This window comes from Trypanosoma theileri, assembly GCF_002087225.1.
Source record: "Trypanosoma theileri isolate Edinburgh chromosome Unknown TM35_Tth_9_V1, whole genome shotgun sequence".
Classification (NCBI taxonomy): domain Eukaryota; phylum Euglenozoa; class Kinetoplastea; order Trypanosomatida; family Trypanosomatidae; genus Trypanosoma; species Trypanosoma theileri.
Window position 1 is genome coordinate 56,753 of NW_021639851.1, and position 24,712 is coordinate 81,464.

Below are 24,712 nucleotides of genomic sequence, written 5' to 3' on the forward strand. Positions count from 1 at the left end.
AAAACAAAAAACAAATACACAGTGTAATATCATTATCATTGAAAGGAATGAGATGACAAACAAATAAAAATAAACTCTAGTCTACGATAAGGTATTATTTGGCAGGACTCTCTTTTGTGCCAATGAATTAAGGAAAGGCAAGTTCATTCCACTAAATCCCGTATTAGTGGTGAGAGGAATCCACTGTTTCGATGTTTCTTCTTCTTGTTGCTGCTGTTTACTAAAATTACCAAACAATCGAGTACCGCAGCGCAGTTCTCTCTCCATAAGTACGCGACTGTTGAACATAGACTCTCTTTCATAAAAGTTTTGCGGAGGTATCATCACCATGGAATTCATTTTCTCCTGAGACTTCTCTTCACAACTGGGTAACACTCTCAATACTTGTACAGACTGTTCCTCTTCTTCTTCTTCTTGTGGTGATGATAATAATAATAATGATGATAGTTGTGGTTGTGGTTGTCCTTTGGCAAGTATAGTTCTAATCATTCCCACCGCAATGTTTAGACGCCCTTCGGCATCTCTACAATGTTTCGCAATATTGCTGACGGCCAGATGTTCATAATGAATTCTCTCCTTCTGGTCTATAAGAATAACATCCTGTTGCTGCCGCAGTGCCAACTCTAATCCCAATCTTCTTTGTATGAGTTGAACTGCACTCGATAGCGGTTGGCACCACACACACCGTTCTAGTTCTCCTTGTACACATTCGCCCTGATGTTGCCAATGCCGCTGGTCTAACCATTTACGCCATTTGAAGAAATAACGTCTTCTCATGTTTACTGCCGTGTTTGGTGATAACGCAGAGACAGCAACGCCCCGCATTGCCTTTTCACGGCAAAATAAGTTCACTCTGTCGAGTTCCGCATAGACATCATGAAGAGACTTCACAAGCTGCATTAGATCCTCTCTAGATACAGAAAGAATATCACTCTGTTCAACGGCTTGGGGTTGAATTTTATCAAAATCACTGGTGTCAAAAAGATATTTTCTACATCCTTTTGGAACTGCAGAGTTTTCATGGTACATTTACTCTCTGTACATCTACCGTTTACTCTTATTGTTGTTGTGATTTAAAATATATTATTTGTTTATTATTATTTTTTAAGGTAAAAACGTTATTCAACAGTAGAGACCATCAAATAGAAGAAGAAAAAAAAGAAGAAACAGAAAGGCGTGAAGGAATGGAAGAGAAAAACACAGAAACATACACAAGAACCCACACATATACACAAGAAAACACTATCTCTCTCTCTCTCTTGTCTAAAGTCATCCTAAGCAATAAAGAAAGAAAAAGAAAATGAAATAACAACAACAACAAAAAAAAAAAAAAAAAACAAGCAAACAAAGTGTATGTCAAGTAATTATATAACCAATATGGTATAATTCACACACGGTAGAAGTATGAAGAAGGATATAAAAAATCATGAGTCAAAACTCTTGAAGCCATCATCACACGTGGAGTTCATCTTTTTTTTCTTTTTTTTTTTTTTCTTCACAACAAACAGTAGGAAAGCCAATATGAAATGACGGCATCAAACATCAGAAAAATCATTACACCCTCTTCAAATGTGTGAAAACACATTTTTGCTTCAACAAGAGACTCACTTAAGTATCTCTCCAATTTCTTTCACTCACAGAGGAAATCCATTACTGTACACTGCCTTCCCCTTTCTTAGAGAACCCCTTTTTTGCTCTTACTGGCGCCACCAGTACTATCATTACCATCATCATCACCTTTATCATCATCCTCATCCTCATCGTCCTCGTCCTCATCATCGTCCTCATCTTTTCTAGCAAGTAACTTCTTGAAGGTTGCCCCTTCATCTGCATATACAGCTTTGCGCATTGTTTTAAACTCCGTCGCGTGCCGTTTAGCCAACATATCGCCGTTGGTAACGTCTGGAGACAACATGGGCCGCCCTGAGGAGCTGACAGGCGCAACAGGGCCCTCCACCTCCTTTGAAAGACCCTCTTTCATCTGTCGTGCAAGCGCATTTATCTGCGGGTCCCACGTGCTATTCTTCGCCTCCACTTCCTCTCCTTTTGATCCATCATCAAAGTTCCCCTCCTCGTCAAACTCTGTATATACATACGGAGTCTTTGGTTCACTTATGTGCATCGTTACGGGGTGCTGGCGACGGTACTCCTCATTGGCTTCAAGGTTGCTTTCATCCCAGAGGACACGCTTCCGCACAGGCATCTTTTTATTTATTTATTTATTTATTTTTTATTTATTCTGATACTATGATGATTTGGGTGTATATATTTGCTTATTATTATAGTTTTTATTATTATTGTTTGTTTTATTATTGTGTGTGTAGGGTTTCCTACGTTATTATTTTTTTTTTTTTTTGTCTTCTCAAGGGAAATAATACAGGGAATAAGAGAATTTCAATGTGTATATGTATTAGATTTATACACTTGGTCCCTTTTTTCCCTATTAGCGCTGAAAAAAAAATGAAGAGAGAAAAGGGTGAAGGTACGCCAAATATATAAAAAGTAAAAAAATACGTAACGTTTACAAGAAAAGAGCTAAAAACAAAACAAAAGAAAAACAGCACAATAATAACACTAATCATAAAGATAAACTGTCCATACACATCACATCTGCACATGAGAAAAGGAGGATAAAACAGCACCACCAGTCAGTATCACATAAAGAAAAAGAAAACATTCACTTAAAAAAAAAAAAACCAGTTCATATATATATATATATTTATGGTTCTTCCTTTCATACTGTTGGTGGTCGCGCAGAAGGTGGTAAAATTCGCTCAGCTACAGCGGGAGGTACATAGCGAAACGTCACACCGGCACGAAACGATGGTGATTTCGAGTTCGTCAAATAGTCCGTCTTTGTTGGAAACCGTGCGGGAATGGGAAATCCATAGAAAAGATGGAGAGCTGCAGGTGAAGCATCTTTGAGTGATATCGGAGCGGAGGCGGAAGAAGTTCCTACAGTGGCTGCATTTTCTGTTTCCGGTGTAGATGGCGTCTTCGCTGCCGCGGATGAGAGTTGTGCTCTTTTCAAGGCAAGTCTTTCCTTAAGCGAAGCAGCTGGGGTAGTGTGCTCCGTGGAAGAAGAAGAAGAAGAAGCATTTTGTACCGATTGCTTCTTTTCCATTAGACGCCTCTTGAGGCTCTCCACGGATGACTCACCACTGGATGCAGTACTAGTAGAAGCGGGAGTAGAACTATTAATAGCAGTACTGGTAGTAACAAGCGTACTAGTACCACCACCACCATTAGCATTAGCAATAATATGAGACTTCAAAGCAGAAGCACTACTGGTATTATTATTATTATTACTATTATTATTATTATTATTATTATTATTATTACTAGAATTAATAGTAGTAGTACTAGTGGTAGTAGTAGTCGTAGATGTAGGGCCAACGACAGTCTTCCCTGTGGAATTAGCTACATTTTTGGCCTGTTGTTGTTGTTGTTCTTGTTGCTGCTTTCGGTGTTGTGCTAACAGTGCTCTGCGTACTCCTTCGTCGTAGTAGTCCTTCTGCTGCTGCGAGATCTTATCCCAATGCTTTGAGAGAAGATCCAAGTACTCCTTCTCTGCCTCCTTCGACGGGAATTGATACACTGGCTTCCACACACCCGGTTGCAAGTGAACTGGCAGCCCATCCACTACCGTAGATCCCGCTCCACCGCTTTGATGGTCTTTTGTGCTGGTGGTGTTAATGGATGATATGTTGTTGTTGTTGTTAACTGCTATTGTTGTTGTTGTTGCTGTTGTGGGCGGTTTCCGATTGGCACGACGGCGCTGTGCAAATGTCATTGAACACGCCGATTCGCCAAGCCATACTGTCGATCGGGCGTACGTTACGGCCCTCGTGGCCTCCGCTACGGTGTCGAACAGCACGTGGGCGTCCCGCGGCTTTCCATCATTGTTGTTGTTGTTATCCAAGTGGTATGCAATGATATTACACGTATCCCCGTGGGCCGCGAAGTGTGCCTGGAGGGCGTTTTGAATATCTTCAAAGTCGATATTGTTTGGAATGCCGGCGATCCGCAGTTCTTCACACGGTGTTGCGTTTATCGCCACGGCCACGGGCGTCCCACAGCGAAAACAGTCCTCCCGCTTCGCCGAATTGGGATTGCTGCACACACCACAGAGCCAGTCCGAGACGGGGCGATCCATCCCATTATTATTATTATTATTATTATTGTGCCTCCGCCGCCGATATGAACGACTGCTGCTGCGACTGCGAGTACTGCGGGATGGACTGCGACTACTGCTGAGACTGCGGGATGGACTGCGATGGCGTTTTCTGCCGGAGTGGCGGTGTCGTGAATGCCGGCGTCCACGGCGGTATGATCGGCTGCGTCGACGGCGTGATCGATCACGTGGTGGTGATTCGTTCTCTCGGTTGTACTCCTCCATACAGTTTGTTTGTTTTTTCTTTTTTTTGTTTTGTTTGGAAACTCGGTTTTGGGTTTTTTTTTTCTTTTCTTTTTTCCCTCTCCAACTCAAGTGGTAAGATTAGTACAAAAAAGAAAAACTTCTTTCTTTCTTTCTTTCAGAGGGTTTTTATCCTCTATCCCCCTCCCCTTTTTTGTTTTTCTTTTTGTTGTTGTTGTTTTTTTTGTTTTTTTTTTTTTTTTTGTTTTTCTTGTGTTGTGTTGTTTGTTTGTTGTCTTGTTGTTCTGCGTATATTTTCGTCTTCGTCACTTCTTAAACGGTACTTTACCCAGGCACACAGACAAACACCTCCAAATAGAAATATATAAATATTTACTTTAATTCAGTTTTTTATATATCAAATAGATGTTTTATTTTTTTCCCTCGTGTGTTTTTTTTTTGTTTTTGTTTTTAGTATGATGTAAGCTTTTCAGTGAAGAAAAGAGTACCTGTCACCATAGTAAAAGAGCACACGAAGATTACAAACGGCACATACTTACAAACAAATATAAATATATATATATATATATGCGCAGAGAAGTAATTACTCAAATACATGACGTTTGCATAATCCATGGAAAGAGTAAATACACGCAGTTACAGAAGAAAAAAAAAAAAACAAAAAAAAGAAATATATGTAAAGCTATAAAACGAAAAACAAAACAAAAAAAAAAAAACAACACTGTGAACACAGTACGGAGCGGGTGGTTCCTCTTCAATATCACCATCGGAAGGATTTTGGCATGATGGTAAGCCTGGTCCATGGAAAAGAGATAATAATAAATAATAAACTTATCTCCTATTGGCTTCTTCAAGACGCATTTCCTGCAGGATTTTCTCCACTACCCGCTCCGCCTCCTCTTCTGCAGCCGCAATCATTGAACGCTCCTTTTCCTCACGAGTTGCACGGCCACTCACTTCACGGCGCTCCGATATTTCTACCATCTTCGCCTTCGCCCGGCGTTGGACGGCAGCACGAATTCCCGCATCATTTAGGAGCTCAGATACCGCTTCTGCTACACCACGGCTTGCATCCTGATAATATTGTCTATACTTTTTGCCAGTAGTTTGAATATCGCGCTCGAGCAACTCTGTGCTCACTGTCGATACGGTGTGCGCGAGTAACTCCAACGTTTGTGGTTCTATTTGAAAATAATCCTCCGTATTGGTTTCACCATCATCATTCTGTACATCATTTCGTGCAAATGTCTTTCGGACATGTGATGAATCCTCACGTGGTCCACCACCCGTGCGTTCTGCTGGCACAAGTGAAAAGAGTGGAATCCGTGTTGGACAGAGTGCGGCTGGATCCAGCATTCCCATATCATCTGAAGAGAAGCCGTAACCGCCGGAAGAAGACGGGGAACCATCACTACGAAAAGCACGATAGCCGTCCGAACGAGAAACAACACCTTCGCGTATAGACGCCGCGAGGGCTTCTGTGATTGTCCACATGGTGTTCCTTGTTACCCAATACTCCATACGGAAAAGAGGTCTTCGCCCTGTTGTTGCTGCTGCGGAGGCCCCATTTTCTCCTGTTGATGGGTCTAATACTTCAAATGGGAGACAATGAACGGCATTGCGGGCAAGTGACTCCGCCTCATGTGGACCTTCGTACTGTATCCACACAGGAGTAGTGTCGTTTACCCCTGCAGCAAGTCGATTCTCAAGTACTTGCATACAAACAGAGAGCAAATCAAGCAACAACACCCATACAAAAAAAGCACTAGCCGGTGTGAAATTACCTCCTCCTCCTCCTCCTCCTCCAGTTTTATCATAGTTGCGTTGATTTCTAGGTGCCGATACATGTGACCAAACATACTTTTGTAGTGCATCAATTATATTATGGTATAATGAATCTGCAGCATCAGCATTATCTGGTGCAAAGGTTTGCATACCTCCCTCAAATACTGAAAATGGTACAAGTTTATCAAGTGCAGGTTTACGTCCTTTGCCAGTATGGGGATGAGTAGAAGACCTAAAATTTTCCATATCCACCACTTCAAAAGATGGTTGAATAGCCTTTCGATCGTTACGCTCTTCAAATGGTTGTTTCGCATCTCTCTGTAAAAGTTCCATAACAAGACACATAATAGCATCTTCCACTGCAGCTTCATTTATTTTTAATGATTTTTGTTTATTTTCATCCATTTCATCATCATCTTGGATATTTTCTTTTTTGTTTTTACTACCACTTCTACTATTAATACTACCTAACTCTGTATAAGGAGACCTACGACGTGGAAGACTATGAGCAGCCGACTGAGACACTCGCACTGTCCCCGCATCTCCAACACCGTGTTGTTGACGAAAACTTGATAACTTCTCCGTATCCTTCGTGTTAAAAGATGTCTTTTCTGTAGCAAGAAGATCAGAGTCTGTCCCTGTCGTAGTAGAAGGTACAGCATGACCACGAAGCAACGCAAAGGCACGCACTAACCGTTCTACTGCCTCAGATGTTTCGCGTAATTCTATGATTTTTGGATCCTGTTGTGGATCTCGTGATGGAAGTGGCGGAGGTACATTTGCAAGAATATTTTCCATACCAGGTAACCGTGATGATGTCACTGCTGATGTGAGTGACATTGGTGGAGCTACATTAGGAAGTGAAAATGTAATTTGTGGTGCTGGTGGTACTTCTGGTATACTAGGGGGTGGGGGAAGACACGACACAGAAACCACAGCTGGAGAAGAAGTAATGTTTGTACTGCCAATAACTGCACTAGTTATACCATCATTCATAGTAACAGTAGGAGTTTTACTGACGAGTGCTTTTCTATCATCATCATTATCATCATGGGGAAGCTCTGAAGTTGTAGTTACCATCGGTTCCTTTGGTAAACCTGTGGTGTTTATATTTTCTTGTCGTGCCTGTAATTTTCCCATGTGTTGTGAAAGTGTGCTAAAGACACTACTACTTGCTATTCGTGATATAGTTGTATCCTGTTCGGTCTCTTCCCGTACAGGATGATCAAGAGCAGAAGGGGTAGGACTACTCTTCTGCAGTACGGCACTTCCTTCCACCACTTCGGCAACAGCAACCACACCACTCTCTCCAGTTAACTTGATAACACTATCTGTTGTGGCGGAAGTTCCACGCACGGACCCTTGAGAACTTCCACGAAAAGCAATATATGATGAAAGAACTTGAAACTCATCCCCCTTTGGTGCTACTAATCCCGCATATTGCATATCCAGACTAGATGGCATAGTGTCCGTAGACGTTGTGGTCCTCCGTGGAATGGCCAGATCCTTCAGAGAAGAGTCATGTTTATCCTGGTTCAGCGATGTAGAAGCTGTCAGAGAAGCCGCACTATTAGCAGGATTCGTCGTAGTATTAGCAGGAGGAGGAGGAGGAGAAGAAGAAGAAAATGGTGGATCTATGTTGGTGGTATCGGCTGGTGGACGTGCTGTGCGAGTTGTTGGGCCTGCCGGTTCCACTTCTTCTACTGGCTGTGGAAGAGGCACCGGAACGGGAACAGGCGGAGCAGCAACAGCCGCAGAGGAGGACGGTAATAACGCCTCTGTCGATCTCACCAGCAGAGACGACTCGGAATGCGCATGTGAGGAGTCGGCTGTGGTGTTCGTGTCCGTGTCCGTGTCTTCAAAGGAATCCTCATACGCGCTCATTTGCTATCAGCTTGATCATATCATCCAGAAAAAAAGAAACAATTAACATGTTAATAGAAAAAGAGAGAGAGAGAAAGTATGCAAAGAAACAATTTACAAGAAAATCCCTTACCAAAGACGAAAAAAAAAAAAAAATGGTCTTCTTATTTATTTTAGATTTTTTTTTTTTTAAGGGGTGGGAAGATCGATTGTCATCATCACCATCTCTTCCCTCTCTCTCTCTCTCCCATGATAGTACCTTCCATGTACCCGAGAGAATCCTTTCACTTGATGACTCGTACTCCAGTGCTCAACGACATGATCTTCTCAAGAAATGCATCCGCAACAGTTGATAGCTGCATCCCTTCCCGCGTTCCTCTTCTCACTTCACTCACCCAAAAACTATTTGGCGGCGGCGGCAGAATAGACATTCCATTCTCTTCATCCTCTATCATAACTGTAAGGGAGGCCATACTGCAGGTGCCATACACTTCACAGTATGCAGCCCAGTAATGCACTGAACGTAGACGTAGCACTTCTTCCGATTCCATCATTTGTCGGCGTGCACGATTGGCGGCAGTTCTGGCAGCGGATGCTCTACTCCTCCTGCTATCATTGCTGCTGTTATCATCATTATCATCATCATCGTCGGAGTAACACGAGTTAAACGAGGATAACGCACTAGACCGAGCAGAAGAGAATGAACCAGAAGAAGAGTTACAGGTTGGTGAACGTTGTCGTTTTTTCGCCTTCACACGGCGAGCAACAGAGGCGATACTGGGAGATGGAGACAAGTCCAAATCACCTCTCTCTCCTTGTTTTTCTCTTCCAGGACTTGAATTTTGATACTCAATCTCATTCTCACTATTGTTCTTGTCACTGTCACTGCTGTTATTACCGTCACTAGGTGAATTATAATCCATCATGACAGCATCCAACAATGCACGACTAAGTGGATTCGCTAGTAATCGCTCTGCATAGTTAAGTTTCACAAGTCCATCACAAATAAATCGCATCATGGATGCCTCTTCCGTCTGTACTCCACTGAGTAATATATCTTTAGCGTATGTCTCACCATTATTAAAGCCCTGCATAATTGATCGCAGTCCAAGTTTTATAAGCATCTCCGGCATCGCCATCGTCGACATATTGTTTGTTGTTGTTGTTGTCGTCCCTGTTGTTGTTCTTCCCATTACAGCTTCCGTCACTGCTCGCCGCACGTGTGTGCGCAGAGATGCACTCCAAACACCATTCGAGTCCACTCGGAGAAGCCGCCGCAACGCCTCGGGTTCCGCAGCACCGCACTGCACACAAACCCGCATCACGTCCTCATCGGAGAGCAGTTGGAGTAACACATCCACACCAGCAATCAATGTAACGGCGATAAACTTTCGTGATGTATGCACGGCATTTGCCTGTCGAAGTTGTCGCAATACTTGCAGCCCATCTTGACAGGCACGAGGGACAAACGCCGTTGTAAAACTGCGAGAGACAGAAAAGGCGTCCAGCAGTTCACAAATAACAGAGAGTTGATACAATACACAAGCATGACGAGTTGTGATATGTGTTTGTACATCAAATTCCGCGCTATAGTGACAACGAGTGCACTTCAACAAGAAATCCGGCGGTGTGCGGTCCAATAGACCATCAGCGCAGCGTTTGCAGTGATACAAATCACGCCGACCACGTACAGAACGCAAATCAATAAACTTCGCCACTTCCTTCGCTGTGAGAAACCCACCAGTGCGCTCTAATGCCGTGCGATACGCACGTTCCGTAAGTTTCTCTTTTGCCTCCATATCCGCAATTGTGTAGGGAGGCGGCTGCAACTTCAGTCCCTCACACGGAGGCCAGAAAGACTCTAAACAACGTACCAGCGAAGACTCCACATTCCATTCATCACATATGTTTTTCGGTTCATTAGAACAAGTAAAGTAAGCGTTAAGGGTTTGTAGTACTTCAGGGGTTGCCTTGTTCTCCTTTAGTGCCAATTTAGTACCAAGAATCGTACAATATGGTACAAACAGTCGTACAAACCCCATCTCTGTTAATGTAATCGCAACTTCAGAAGAAGACATGCGTGCAAAGAGTGCAAAAGGTCGATATCGCAACGCATCTTGTAGTGAATCTTTTGAGGAACCATCCATAGAAGCCCTAGTAGTTAGCATAGAACGTATCTTTGCATATGATGACTTACTTAGTATATTCTTCATAACTTCATCCACACCTCGATGAAAGAGTAGCATTAGTATTTCTACCATTCCTCCTGTTGTCTCGCCTAAACCAAGAACATTTGCAAAGAGTCTACACAAAACTTTTTTTATTTTACTAGAACTTCTTTTTCCACTCTCAACCTTTACAGATACCTCTTTTTCCTTTTCTTCTCCTTCTTCTTCATTTTCTTGATGGTATTGTTGTTTTGCCGTCTTCACAAGATATCTTGCACACGCCTTGAAACAAGATTGAAGTGCTGATTCACATCGTTGTAATGGAGAATCATACTCCTCGCGTACAGGTTGTGTTTCTGTCGTTATGTTTTGCATAACAACCGGTAAGCGCGAGACCTGCTTTTCCATCTCAAACCGTTTACTCATCTCCCTAATAACTTCCTCTGTATTATCACGTAAAAGAAAAGAATGTTCTGCAATTGAACGTATCCACTTGAAAGTACCGTCCGGTGCTGTGAGGGCGAGAGCAGGGCAGTGCGCCTCCGCGTACTCTCGCCAGCGCTGCTGCACGGAATCTTTATTTGGAATTCCAGTTTGATTATCATATTCGCCTTCATTTTGACTAAAATCAATCGGCAACCTACAGGGATAAATAAAATAATTATCCTTCATATGCCGTTCATAACGAGTAGGATCAGCTACATCCACAATCTTCTTGTGAAGCCATGATTTACTTAAAGCGTAGTAAAAGACAACATGTTCAAAAGTTCCGGCAGTAGCAATACGATATATTGTAACTGGACGTTTTTGACCATAACGATAAAGGCGGTATGTGGCTTGAGTATCATCTGCTGGATTCCAGCTAACATCAAATAATATACAGTGATTGGCTGTAACTAAATTAATACCAACACCACTAGCCTTTGTAGAACATAATAATACTCGCCGAGATTCATTATTCGTAAATTCCTCAATAATTCGTTGACGATCCCGAACTTCAATACCACCATGTAGGACTTCAGCCTCTAATCCATATCTCAAATGCAGCAACCTAGAAAGAAGAAAAAGGTGACTTCTGTATATAGAAAAAAGTACCACCTTTTCACCTAGATTTTCACTAATATGATGCATAAGAGAAAGCGTTAAGGCCAACTTTGGTGATTCAGCGATATCTAACCGTTGCCATACTGAATCTGGATCAGTGTCTTTATTATTATTATTATTATTGTCAGACACTACCAAAGACGGAGCTTTTGATGACAATAATGATGATCGTGATCGTGATGACGATGATGATGATGATGATGATGATGATGATGAACGACTAGACGTAGAGGAGAAATATGATGAGTTGTAAGAGGACGAGAGAGAGGATGAATAAGAAGATGCAGAGAATGAAACCGATGAAGATAAGGATTGATAAGTTGACATGGATGATGAATGCAAGTGGGAAGAGCAACTTTGCTTTACACCATCTTTATTTGTCCATCCCACATCTGTTATTTGATCTGAAAAGTGCATCAACTCATGCGCCCTTCGTCGTGTTAATGCGGGATGACAACAGACATGTGATGCCTCATGATGAAGTGCGAGAATAATGCGTTTATTATCACTTCGTGCGTGTCTTTTTAGCATCTCACGATACACCACTTCCTGTTGGGGTGATAACCCTACGAGAAGAACGTACTCGCGGCGTGGAGGAAGTTCGCGTTCGAGCACCTCCGGCCCGCAGTGATGTACAGTTGTGCTGAAGAACTTCCGCAGTGAGGCCACACACCGCTGCATCTCTGTGAACTGCTGCAGTGTGGAGTCCGCACACTGACCGCGTTCAATGGGAGTTGTGAAGAGACGACGAAATGGCGCCGGGTCCATCGCACTGCCGGTCACGACTGAATACATCACATTATATTCCTCCAAGTGGTTCTGCAGCGGAGTGCCGGTGAGAGCCAGACGGAGCTGCACGCCCCGTAGATGTTCCATTAATCCAATCACTAGTTTAGAGTTTAATCGCTTCAGACGGTGGGATTCATCCAGAACCACCAGATCTGGACTTTCCAATATATCTAATAAATGTACTTGAGGATTAAGCGGCAGAGGTGGTCGTACATGATCAAATATAGATGGAATACGATGACAAATAGGTGGTTCAGTCATTTTCTCCTTTGCCTGACGTAGGAGTTTTTGATATTCTTCATATCCCAACAAAAGAATACCTCCTGTTTTGTAAAATGTTAAGATAATATCATTTGTGCTCCGGGATCCAAGTGGGGCGTATACCGTTAAGGTGGTATCGCCAAATAACTCCTGCCGCATCCACTCCGCACAACAGGTTTGCCACTGATATGTACAACTACGCGGCGTCAACACAAGAACCCGCAAGGACGGTGCAGTCGCATCCATTTTAACTCCATATTGTCGTTGTAGTAACAAGAGGAAACTTAACGCCGTCACTGTTTTACCAAGACCCATAGAATGTCCTAATATACATCCAAACATCTCTTGATACATTCGCACTAGTTCTGTAAGTGGCGCCCCTCGACTTTTTTGAATAATTTCTTCCATGCCTTCATCAATGAGTTTTCGCCATAAAAAATGCAGGGCAGATATTTGATGTGGTCGGAGAACCGCTTGCAATGATACAGGTATGATAAGCTCCGATCTTTCAGTGGTTTCTTCAGCATCATTGAGGTCTAAATGCACTCTGGTCACTTCCATTTTTATTCTTCTTCACAGTATAACTCTAGTCTCGAGTAGAAGTATTCCTTTTTCCTCTCAGCCTTCTTTTTTTTTCTTTTCTGTTTAATTTCTCCTTTTGATGTATCTTAATCTTGCTCCTACAGTGTCCTGTGTGGTTGTGGTTGTTTAAAAGAGAAAAGTAGCTATGTAATTTCATGGTTTCTTATTGTAAATAGAGATGATAAAACACATTAAGTTAAGTGACAGCTTCAATAATCATTGGAAATTAGCAAGAATATATATATACTATTGTTTTTTTTTTCTGAGAAAAGAGAATAAAGAAAACAAGTCTTTTTTTTTTCTTCCATACACGTTTCCATGTTTTCTTTTTCGTTTCTTTCTTTCTTGTGATTTAAGTAAATGCACACTCTTTATCGACGTCGCCTTTCCCGCTCTCTAGCGGTATTTAATGATTGCATTACACGATCACCGTAATTCCGATGAATATACCAAAACCCTCCAATAAGCGCCAACACGGGAAGAAGCATCACAGAAACAGACACCGCCCAGGCCATAAAACCCACAAATACATCTGAAATTCCAGAAGAGTATGCGTAAATAGACCATGGTGCTTTCCACAACGCATAGTACAAAACAGCAAATGGATACATTAAAATATATCCCATCAACCACTCCAGAAGAAATCCAACAATAATATCTGTAAAGGTTTCAGCATCCCGAAGATTAAACAGTGAACTGTACCATGCCTGATCATAACTTAACTGTTGTACTTGGTTCACTGCAGAAGCTATGGTATCCCGCTGCTCCTGTACAAAGTGTCTGGAGACAATACCATACAGTGGTTTTATTTTAGCCAACATCATTTGTTCCTGGCGATACAACACAGCCACTTCCGCCAAGTTTTTTTCATATTGTTCGTCCAGCATCTTGATACGAGCTTTATCTTCAGATTTTGTGAATATCCAACCCGCTTTGCGTTTCGCATCTTCTAGTGCGATCTTAGATGAATAGAGGGCGTGATTCGCCTTGGCGAGTTCACCATTACGAAGTTTGTGGATTTCACCTTCCCAGAAATCAATTTGCTCTTCACGAGATCCCTTTGAAAGACTCCAAGCATCCTTCGCATCAGCATTCACCTCCACCACCACTGAAGTCCCCAGCAGACAGAAAAGTAAAACAAGTAAAGAAGAAATGTAGTACATATTGGTGCACCTAATTATTATAACTAGCAAACTCCAGAAGAAAATATGAATAAAAAAAAAAAGGGTGGAGAGAACAATATAGTAAAGAAGAAGAAAAAAAAAAACATTAAATAAATAAATATATATATATATTTTTTCTTTTTTTCGGAGGTATACACACCAAAAACAAATAAATATACGTAAAAAGTATTGGGAACCACAATCATAGAGAGAGTAGACTACATACACACTCCCTTTCATGAAGTTCTTCTACTTTTCACCACCTATCTTTCTTTTTCTTTTTTTTTTCGCTTTTGTTGTTTTTTTTTTTTATTATTTTTTTTTTTTCTTCCACTCTCGCCTATCTTTTCTCTCTCTTTCTTTCTTGGTGAGTGTGCGATAAAAACGAAATCTGAATACAAATGATGGGGATGAGACAACTTAAAAGAGGTAATGGAGAAACACAAAGAAAAAAAAAAAAAAAGAAGGCCTGAATTTCATTCAGAGATCTCATTCACATTCCAATGAGAAATTATACTACACTCTAACATTGATTTTCTTCTCTTTTTTTTCTCTCAATTTCCCTATTTCTTTCCTTCTTTCCTGTCTTTCTTCTCCCGTACTCACTTCCCTGTTGTCGACACCTTCTGCCAAATATCGCGCAGGAATGTTGTGTAGCTTGGCAGTGTGCGCACATCGTCCTCCATCATCATTCGAGTGAGGGCGGGCTCGAAGACGGTGTTCCCCTGCGGGCAACCCTCGAGGGCGGCGGTGTACGCCGCGCCGCTCTCCACCCGCAGCCGCCAGACAAGCGCGTCGAGCCGCTCGCGAAGGGCCGCCAGCTGCGGAGAAACATCACCGATACTATCATCAATGTAGTTATTATTATTGTTGTTATCGCTGTTGGCGGGAATGAGGCCCAATGCCCGCAGCACCTCCCGCTCTGCCCGCCGGCCGTACCAGAGAACGAGCGCAAAGCCAATGTGCACAAGAAAGACGCCGTCGGATTTGAAGAACGTCTGCGTGGGAAATATCGGCACGGGCAGATCCTCCAGCGGTGTGTACGGCGAGTAGACCTCGTAGCACCAGCCCGCGTAGTATGGAACCATCGCGTGCGGTGCTGTCGACATCACCATCGACATGGAGGCCACCCGCTCATCCGGGAGAATTGGACTCACCGTCGCTAATCCCACAGCCGCACACCTGTAGAATCCATGCAGGAGCTGTGGCACAAATCGAAGGGAATCCGGAAGCATGAAATGTCCAGAACGCATTCCAAGTCCATCATTGTGTTTTTTAACCGCTCGTAAGGTGGCAAGTAATTTATCTGTTACACGTTGTTGGGCTTGCTGAAAAGGGCAATTCACAGCATAATCAACAGCTTTCTTCGTAAGGAAACACGTAACACCAAGAGAGTCTGCAGAGTTTATTACTATACCAAGTGATGGAGATACGGCAAGTTGATATGTATGCACACGAATACGTCGTTCTCGGCTACGATTAGTGTGTACAATGGCAATTTGAATATATGCAAAACTATGTTTAAGTTGCGAAGTAACTTGTAGTTGTACAGAAAAGGAAGAATCCTCATCTCCTACAGGAAGTGATAAGAGATCTGGTTCCCGTACATGACAATGACCATAAAAGTTTGGTACTGCAAGTCCACTAGACGTACGAACACGTAAAATAGCCTCAAAGGCCATATATCGAGTTAAAATACGATGTACCTCATCTGATAATCCATGAATGGTAAGTGGTGTGGAACGGTAAATACGACCAGATGTAAATCGAGATAATGGGGCAATGGTCGTTAAATCAAGGTCTTGTGACCCGCTAACAAGCAAATCAACAGAAATATTACTATTTGAACATGCTAAGGCTCGTTGTTTGTACCAATCATTTGCTGCACTACACACGGTATATTCTTTTGGTTGATTAGATAATTTTGCAGGATCAAACCGTGGTTTTAATTTTCCTTCACCAATAGAAGGCATAGAATCAATACTTGCTATTATTTTACCACCACTGTTTTCCAACATTGAAATAGCTGCAGCAAGTGCAGGACCGAAAGCACAACCAACATCTTTTGTAGTGGCAAAAGTCTCTGGTAATTTTTCAAAAAGATCCTTAAGAAGACGGTAACCATCCTTTACATGAACAACCAGTTCATTAACAGCACATGGTAATTCAATGGGTTCAAACTTAAAGTTATCATCCACATTACAAACATCATGCACCACATCTGGTGCTACAATAACTCGTGGAGATTGTAGATTAGCTGCCAAATTAAAAAAGTAAACAGTAGATGCAAATCCTACAACTCCCATGTATAAGGCATCCTCTTCCTTCATACTTTCCAATGCCGCAAGTACACCACGACAAATAGCGCTTAATTGCCCTGATACCACAGATTGATATGAACAATCCAACATTAATAAGAATGCAGGGCGTTGTGGTGGACGACGTAGAAACTCAGGTGAAGGATAAAAATCCACTGAACAATTTGTTAACTCTGGACGACTTAATATATCTGATCGAAGACCTGTTTGAGGGTCAAGTGAACAGTAATATTCTGAAGAAACATCATTTAACTGACGACATAAAATACACTGCCAACGATGTCCTCGATCACAAAAAGTAGTAAATGGATTGATGTATGCTGAACATTTTTTACATCGTACCATACGACCTCCAAGTGAAGAAAAATCAACTTCTGCTATTTGAGTTTCTGCAAAAGGTTGAAACGTAATACCTAATGGAATTTGAATAGTATCTGCTAATTGTGATGTACTTGGTAGAGTTTGAAATGTTGGTCGCATGCTAAGACGACTAACTGGACGAATAAATGGAGGAGTCGGTGGTACTCGTGCCATATCTTGCTCCAAATATGAATGTAAAAACCTTGGAATAGAAGGGTGATCAAGAAACTTGCTCTTGTCATGTGATTTTGCGAGTTGTACATCCCAACAAGTAACCGTTTCACTAGGATGTGTATAATTTGGTGTTTGACAATAAGGTTGAGGTATTGGAGATCGTGGAGGGGATCGTGTATTTTGTCTGTTTGACGGAGATAACAACACTGGTGTAGGTGATTGTTGGTTCGATTGAATATAGGGTTGTTGTAGTTGCACTGGCGGCTGATACTGCTGCTGCTGTTGTTGTTGTTGTTGTTGTTGTTGATAATCAAAGGCTGGGCCTCCCTGCATATTCTGCTGCTGTCCATATCCATAGTACATATTTGAATCCTCTCTATTCTGATTTGGGTCTTGCGGAGAAGATCCCCACAGTTGAAAATGCGAAGGATCTTCAAAGGAGTGGTACAGTGTGGGTGGATTCTCCGTAGTGCTCTTCGCTGCCGCTGCCGCTGCCTTCTGCTGAGAGGCATAATACTCCGCTGGTAATGCGAAGTTCATTACGCAATATCGTCCCGGTTAGTTAATTTCACACGAAGAAAAATAAATAAATAAATAAATAATAAGAAAAGTTAAGTTGTAAACTGCACGTTTACAGTACAATATAAAAACAACTAATACCGCAAAAAAAAAAAGAAAAAGAAAAAAGAAAAAGAAAGAATGAAAGGAAGGAAGAAGAAGAAGAGAACTGATATAAACACCGTAATGCAGAAACATAAAAGATAGAGAAAACAACAACAACAACAAAAAAAAAAAAATCCAACACGAATATAAATGTATTGTGAATCCCTCTCTCTCTTTCTCTCTCTCTCTCATTCCATCGCCTCTATTTACTCTTCCGCCGATTACCAAACGGGTCTGGTCGCTGTTGTTGTTGTTGTTGTTGTTGTGCAGTTCGCCGCATTTCACTCAGCGGCACTCCCAGCGGCTTCACCGGCGCCCCCCGCCGCAGTCGCCGCAACTCCTCCACCGTCAGCGAAGCCCCCCGCTGCTGCTGCTGCTGCCGCTGAACACTCAACCAACCGAACCGCCGGTAAATCGGCGCCAACACGTGCGCAAAGAAAGGATACCGCACGTACACAGAAAGATCATAAAAGATGAGAAATATAAATATCTGTCCAGCCAGCACAACAGACCAGTGCGAGAATTCCCACATCCGCGCAAACTGATCCGCATTGACAAACCCACTAGGCACCAACACATAATAACTCGGTGAGAGTACACCCGTGATCAGCAGCACAAACACCGGTGCCGTCAATAAAAAAGTACAAAAGTATTTTACGTAACGGAATGACGGGTGTAACTCTTTGGTAATAGGACCATCTACTTGTAATGCCAAATAATCAATTGGACGACGGCGTGTTAAGAAGCGAATAAAACGATTATCAGAGTGCTCAATTTCTCGCATCTCTACACGTGTTTGTGTGAGAACCTCCGCACCTAGTTTTGTGCGGCCTAGCTTGGCCAAGATAAGATGTCGGGAGGAACACCGCAGCATTACTTCTGCATACGATAGGAATGCCAAACAATAACTAACGCTTGCCGAAGGACGACAATAAGAGGAAAAGCAGAATATATATATATAAGAAGAATAATAAAAACGGTGACGAGATTCGTCAGCCCTCTTTATTTTTCTTTTCTTTCTTAAGTTTTCTTTTCCTCTTTTGCTTTTCTTCCTTGTCGTCTATTCTTGCTAATGTTCACAAAAAAGCAAAAATAAAAAATCTCTCACAATTAAAGCAAAGAGATAAGAGGCGAAAAAGAAAAAAAAATAAAAAGGGAAAATAGAGAAATAGAAAAAAAAATATATAATTGATCTGGTGTAATAAAACGAGTAATGTTGTATTTAAGATTACTGCTACCACATAAAGTACAGAAGCACCCTTATATATATATACGTTTGATTAATTACAGAAATATAAATAGTTAGAAAAGTATGAACTAACTAGCCTTTTTTGCACTCATACGGATATGTGTATTTGTTTTTTGTTTTTTTTTTTTTTTCGCCCTCATTACTTATAGAAACTTTCGTTGTATTATTCCGTCAAGTTTTTTTTTATTTCTTATTTCTCTCTCTCTCTCTTTTTCTCTCTCTTTTTAAAAGAAGAGTATTCAACTCTTTTTCACTGTTAAACGTTGAATAGACTGTCGCTATTACTTTTTCTTCTTTACAGCCTTGACTTTCTTTTTATTTGCGCGGCGCTCACGGTTAGCTTCCTTAACAGCTCTGTGGTGTTCCTTACGTTCCTCCTTCGTCATATTGGCAATGATCTTGGGAGCCGGCTTTGCTCCCTCCTTGCCAGACTCTTTCTTAACAACCTCATCTCCATCATTGTGGTTACTGCTTCTCTCATCATCTTCATCTTCATCATCGTCATCCTCTTCTTCTTCTTCCTCTTCATCATTATTATTATCATCATGGTGTCGATGTTTTTGGTTCTTTTGTTTTTTCTGCGAATCGGCAGTCATCTCCGCAACGAAAGGGGCAATTTCGGCATTTGGAGCCTTGTGGTCTGCGATTTCTCCCAAACTGCGGGGAACGGCAATGTTAAGAAAAACCTGCTCATCTATTTTTGCCTGTTCTGAGTTAACCGGGAGAATCCCCTCCTTCTCACGAGATTCACGCAACTCGAGAAGATATTCGCGGATCTCTTCCGCATTGTCTGGACCTTCGCAGCGCTGCCAACCACGTGCGGCTGGTGGGGCTGTGATAAAGCGGTATAAGTCCTGGAGTGAGAATAACTTCTGATGACCCTTAGATCGAAAGAAAGCGTCCACGTTTACAATATCTCTACGCAAGAAATCCATCGCATGTGGATGATCATTTTCTACAGATTGAGAAACATCAATTACCACAACACGGCCACGATAAAGTAGCAAATTATATTCGGAGAGATCTCCGTGAATAAGTCTGCAACGTGCGTACATTTTACGCATTGTACAGCAGATATCCAAGTAGCATCTATCTAATGCAGCAGCAGAGGGAAAACGAACTTCCTTTAAACGTGGTGCTGGCCATCCATCCTCGCCGAGAAACTCCATTACGAGTACATGTTGTCGTAGTAACTTCACAGCGGGAGCCAACACACCGCCGTCTTGAAGTCGATTGAGATTTCGCGCCTCCTTCTCTGCCCATGTACGAACCATCTTACGAGGATTACTTTTGCAGTAACGCTGGAAGCGAAACTCTCCAGCAACGTACTTATCACGATCTTTAAAAACAAGAATAGATGTCTTGAAGACCTTTACTGCCGCATCACTGCCATCACCAGCGACAGCGTAGTACACATTGGCTTCTTTTCCAGTGGAAACACATCCATTGATCTCACGTAACTGACCACTGTTTACCAGTTTGTATAGAATAAGACGTGTTCGTGGGTCCATCACATTTTCTACCGTTGCACGTTCTGAACGGTCCACTTCATGCGATGACTGCATTGATGTCAAGCGATTAGACATTGTCATCTCTCGAAGATCATTCAACACCCGTTGATTTACTTTACTCGCACCACCCCCACCACCTGAAAAAGCCGATACATCAGCGTAAAAGTCATCTACACGAATACGACGTAGCACACTCGCGTGGCCTGTGGTATGTTGTACTGGTTGTACTTTACTCAATGATGTTACCTCCTTCTGTGTATTTGCACCAGTGGCCGATCCCAATACCACTCGTGCGGTTGTTGTTCGTTTGCCCTGAACCACATCATAGAGGGCTGCCTCATCTTCACTTTCACTGTCGCCAACAATATCATCTAATGTGCTCCCTGGGGCCATGTACTGGAGTAAACCATCCAGATCTTTCTCCATCTCCGTCATTGGACTCTGTATTGCTAGGATGGGTAGATACTAACGTGTAGAAGCAGAAAAGGTTGTCGTCCTTAGTTCTATAAACTCTTCAAAGTTATATCGTTTCACCAAGAAGTGAAGAAGAAGAAAAAAAGAAAAAGAAAAAAACGAAAGACTTGACATGCATAAACACAGTGAAACAGAGAAAGTATACCAGATATATGATATGCTGAAAAAAACACTATAAAAAAGTAATTTAAGCCTTGTTTTCCCCTTAAAATAAAAATAAAAAAAAAAAGATAGAAGAAAGAAGGACTAATATAATACCTTATCATCATAAACCCCAACTGTTCCCCACAAATCATATATGTATCCCGATATTTTCCCTTTACGGTTGTTCCCTATTTTAAAAGAAGCAGAACTGACGAGAACGAAAGTGCTGAGAAGCCCTTTTAAACCCGCCTCTCCGCTTTGGGCAGTGAGGGTTTGGACTGGGTGGGCTTTTCAGAAACCTACGCTTGACAGACTGTAAAGATAAAAAAATAATAATTTCAACATTAAATACCTTACCCCGATCCGTTGGTTATTGGCGCAAGACTCGTTCATTATTTTCGTAAGCTGTTAGAAAAAAAAAAAAAAAACAATAACAGTAAGCACAGAAAATGATTGTAGGCGGTAAAAAAAATTCCCCCAGGTTCGTACGCAAGAAGAAAAAGAGTCAAAAAGTACTTATAACTATATAACGAAATTAATATAAAAAGCAAAAAGTGTTTCAAAAAAAAAAAATTTCACGAATATCAAGTAACTAACTAAGAAATCAATATTGTACTACGCTCATGGCACACATTATCAATCATATCACTTAATTTTCGTAAATTGACTGCTCGCTGTTTTCGTTGTTCTTTGGAAACCGAGGAATCATACAAGACAAGACGACATGCACGTAATACGGTTCGTTGTACATCACCTTCACAGACTGAAATTATCATATCAATCGTGTCTTCCTCGCTGATGGTCTTTCTTGCTGCCTTGTAAGCAGCACGTCCGGAAACAGCAGTTAAACCCATCACACGTGAAACACTTTCCCACTTTGATGTACCAAAACTGTCCAACTCTTTTAGGAAATTGTTTTCCCTCAGATGCTGTCGAGCAGCAACAGCATACTGGTGAGCCACAATAGGCATAAGCTTGGGACCAGCACGTGTAGAGACGGCATCCTGTATTACACTTCGTGCCGCATCAATTCCATTTTCCTCGTCCAGGTATCGTAAAAGGTGTTGTGCGAGGCGCAAGGTACGCCGACGCTGAAGCTCTTTTTTAACTTCACTGGTAAGAATAACATTGGGTGTAAATAAAACTGCCGCCGTGACTCGACCAATAAATACCTCCAAAAACGGTGCACCGAGACCTTCCTCCACATCTGTGTAGGACTTCTTCTGCGAGAGTGTGGAGTCCACCACACCATGGGTGTCGTACTGCAGGCGACGACCCTCGTCGGAGAGGACATTGTGTGCCTCCAGTAGTTTCTGAAAGCGCAGTGTGGCACCCTCATCATCGGGGTTTTTATCCGGATGCATTACGAGTGCCTTGCGGTGAAATGCAGTGCGGATCTCCGCCGTCGTCGCCGTCTTACTCACTCCCAAAATTGCATAATAGTCATTCGTGCCTGCCTCACCAGTTGAGCCCACCGCGCCATTTTCATTTTCTGCCGCAGTAACATCTTCCCCAGCGCGTTCCTTGTACAGCTGCCGAGCCTGTGCGAAGAGATCATCGTCGGTGACGGGCAGCTCAGCGAGTGTGTCGGAGAGATGCACTTCCACCCATTCTCCCTGCACACTGTCCCAATAACGGGAACCGCGTACACTTTCAACCACCGCATCTTTCGTGTTGCCCACACCGCGAAAGAATTGCCAAATGCCTGTTGCTGCGCCGTATATTATTAAGCCGACAAGAGAGGCGACCCCCAAGCCGAGTCCCTTCGCCACGCCCACGGCGCCCTCCTTCTTGCCAAACACGACGGGCATTGCCACAACTCCGCCGACGCCGAGGCCAACACCAAGAATAATGTTCTGCACGCCGTCGGCCAAACCCTGCAGTATATGTTTCGGCACGTCGCTCGCAAAGATATTCGGGAACTCCCGCATTATAACCCCTGCCGCCTCCGCACCAACATTTGAGGAGGGAGGGGAGGAAGAAGAAGAAGGAAGGGAGGATGGGGGGCTATCGGGAGAGCCGTCCAAATTGGTATATCCAGTGCTCATGACTTTCTAAAGAATTAAGAGAGAAAGAGAGAGAAAGAGAGGAGGAAAGAGAAGGCTCAGTACTCACCAATGGCAGTTTAGTATGGATGTCGGCACGCAAAGGCAGTGAAAGAGAGAGAGAGAGATGACACACACACACACACATACAGAGAGAGAGATATCTAGATGTTTCAGATGTGTTTATCAGAGGAAATGTATCGCTCTCAGAAAAGGAAAAAAGAAAAAAAAAACGGAAAAGTCGATGGGAGATAACAAGCAAAAAGGAAGATATTCACACAAACACAGCATGACAGTGCAATAAGAAGAAAAAGGTTCACATGAAATTTAAAAACAGCTTCACGTAAAGCATGTGAGTCAAAAAACAAACTTCCATCCAAAAAAAGCAAAAATAAAACCATTAAACTGAATATACTCCCCAAAGTAAAAATGAATGCAATTAAAAAAAAAAAAACATACAAAGGACCCTAACAAAAAAAGCTAGAATTAGGTATTCACCACTACAAAGTATAATACACATACAATTCAACCTTAACAAGTAAAGTAGAGATAATCACACCGAGGTTTAATGAACTTGGCCTTTGGGGCCGTGTCATTTTCATAACGTTTCATCAGATCGATATATTCACTCTCAATAATATGTTGTATCATTACAGAACTATTACTAGGAGCAGCAAATACGGTTAAAGAAACGCAAATTATGAAAACGACACCTCTTCTCTCTTACCATAATCAGCTCTGAATAGTGTAGCGCATACACCACACACGACCCACCATGGTATCTTCATGTTCCATACATACAATGCAAGAAACTCTGACTCACGTTCCTTGCTGTACGGTGTGTGAATTAAACGCCTGAGGGGCTTAAACCAGTCAAACTGCTCCACCACATCTCGCGCTAGTGTATTGCATAGTAGAATTTAATTTTCATCTTATCCACAATAGATACTAAACGGTATTTATACATTGATCCCCAATAGAGTCCATGCCTTGGCAGTGTGCGTAGATCCGCAAGAAACTGTGGAACTCGTAGGAACATATCATCATCACCCTTGGCAATATAATTCGTATTAGTAAAGAGATGAAGGGTCAAGAATAATCCAAGCCTTTTTTTTTTCCTTAAAATAAAAATAAAAAAAAAAGATAGAAGAAAGAAGGACTAATATAATACTTTATCATCATAAACCCCAACTGTTCCCCACAAATCATATATGTATCCCGATATTTTCCCTTTACGGTTGTTCCCTATTTTAAAAGAAGCAGAACTGACGAGAACGAAAGTGCTGAGAAGCCCTTTTAACCCGCCTAACAGCTTTGGGCAGTGAGGGTTTGGACTGGGTGGGCTTTTCAGAAACTTACGCTTGACAGACTGTAAAGACAAAAAGAATAATAATAATAATTTCAACATTAAATACTTTACCCAAATTAGTTAGTTATTGGTGCAAGACTCAATCATTATTTTCGAAAGCTATCAGAATAGAGCCACAAATTTCCTGTACAAAAAAAGAGAAGAAAAAAAAAAAAAAGCCCACAAATTTCTCGCATAAAAGAAGGAATACCCTAGCCTTACTCCCTCTTTAAAGAAATAAAACACAAGAGAAAAATATTTTGTTTCCATGATTGTTCAAACAAGTTTTGATGCATTATTTACATATCTCTATCAAATCTTTTCCCGATGATG

The 24,712-nt window shown here is 42.0% G+C and overlaps 10 protein-coding genes across 10 annotated transcripts; all 10 read right to left on the bottom strand.

Moving 5' to 3' along the window:
• Nucleotides 1-81: 81 nt before the first annotated feature.
• Nucleotides 82-1,029, bottom strand: TM35_000091190 (uncharacterized protein; the record flags this gene model as incomplete). The annotated part of the gene is made up of 1 exon (XM_029024358.1): nt 82-1,029. The coding sequence occupies one exon, from the start codon at nt 1,027-1,029 to the stop codon at nt 82-84; it is 948 nt and encodes a 315-aa protein (XP_028884135.1).
• Nucleotides 1,030-1,675: 646 nt separating this feature from the next.
• Nucleotides 1,676-2,203, bottom strand: TM35_000091200 (uncharacterized protein; the record flags this gene model as incomplete). Its single annotated transcript, XM_029024359.1, has 1 exon — nt 1,676-2,203. The coding sequence occupies one exon, from the start codon at nt 2,201-2,203 to the stop codon at nt 1,676-1,678; it is 528 nt and encodes a 175-aa protein (XP_028884136.1).
• Nucleotides 2,204-2,734: 531 nt separating this feature from the next.
• On the bottom strand, nt 2,735-4,399 carry TM35_000091210 (uncharacterized protein; the record flags this gene model as incomplete). The annotated part of the gene is made up of 1 exon (XM_029024360.1): nt 2,735-4,399. The coding sequence occupies one exon, from the start codon at nt 4,397-4,399 to the stop codon at nt 2,735-2,737; it is 1,665 nt and encodes a 554-aa protein (XP_028884137.1).
• Nucleotides 4,400-5,209: 810 nt separating this feature from the next.
• TM35_000091220 (uncharacterized protein) lies at nt 5,210-8,047 on the bottom strand (the record flags this gene model as incomplete). The annotated part of the gene is made up of 1 exon (XM_029024361.1): nt 5,210-8,047. The coding sequence occupies one exon, from the start codon at nt 8,045-8,047 to the stop codon at nt 5,210-5,212; it is 2,838 nt and encodes a 945-aa protein (XP_028884138.1).
• A 263-nt stretch (nt 8,048-8,310) lies between these two features.
• On the bottom strand, nt 8,311-12,909 carry TM35_000091230 (SNF2 DNA repair protein; the record flags this gene model as incomplete). Its single annotated transcript, XM_029024362.1, has 1 exon — nt 8,311-12,909. The coding sequence occupies one exon, from the start codon at nt 12,907-12,909 to the stop codon at nt 8,311-8,313; it is 4,599 nt and encodes a 1,532-aa protein (XP_028884139.1).
• A 392-nt stretch (nt 12,910-13,301) lies between these two features.
• Nucleotides 13,302-14,093, bottom strand: TM35_000091240 (uncharacterized protein; the record flags this gene model as incomplete). The annotated part of the gene is made up of 1 exon (XM_029024363.1): nt 13,302-14,093. The coding sequence occupies one exon, from the start codon at nt 14,091-14,093 to the stop codon at nt 13,302-13,304; it is 792 nt and encodes a 263-aa protein (XP_028884140.1).
• A 602-nt stretch (nt 14,094-14,695) lies between these two features.
• TM35_000091250 (putative protein transport protein Sec24A) lies at nt 14,696-17,485 on the bottom strand (the record flags this gene model as incomplete). The annotated part of the gene is made up of 1 exon (XM_029024364.1): nt 14,696-17,485. The coding sequence occupies one exon, from the start codon at nt 17,483-17,485 to the stop codon at nt 14,696-14,698; it is 2,790 nt and encodes a 929-aa protein (XP_028884141.1).
• Nucleotides 17,486-17,810: 325 nt separating this feature from the next.
• Nucleotides 17,811-18,482, bottom strand: TM35_000091260 (uncharacterized protein; the record flags this gene model as incomplete). The annotated part of the gene is made up of 1 exon (XM_029024365.1): nt 17,811-18,482. The coding sequence occupies one exon, from the start codon at nt 18,480-18,482 to the stop codon at nt 17,811-17,813; it is 672 nt and encodes a 223-aa protein (XP_028884142.1).
• A 656-nt stretch (nt 18,483-19,138) lies between these two features.
• TM35_000091270 (RIO kinase 1) lies at nt 19,139-20,803 on the bottom strand (the record flags this gene model as incomplete). Its single annotated transcript, XM_029024366.1, has 1 exon — nt 19,139-20,803. The coding sequence occupies one exon, from the start codon at nt 20,801-20,803 to the stop codon at nt 19,139-19,141; it is 1,665 nt and encodes a 554-aa protein (XP_028884143.1).
• A 779-nt stretch (nt 20,804-21,582) lies between these two features.
• Nucleotides 21,583-23,034, bottom strand: TM35_000091280 (uncharacterized protein; the record flags this gene model as incomplete). Its single annotated transcript, XM_029024367.1, has 1 exon — nt 21,583-23,034. The coding sequence occupies one exon, from the start codon at nt 23,032-23,034 to the stop codon at nt 21,583-21,585; it is 1,452 nt and encodes a 483-aa protein (XP_028884144.1).
• Nucleotides 23,035-24,712: the final 1,678 nt, after the last annotated feature.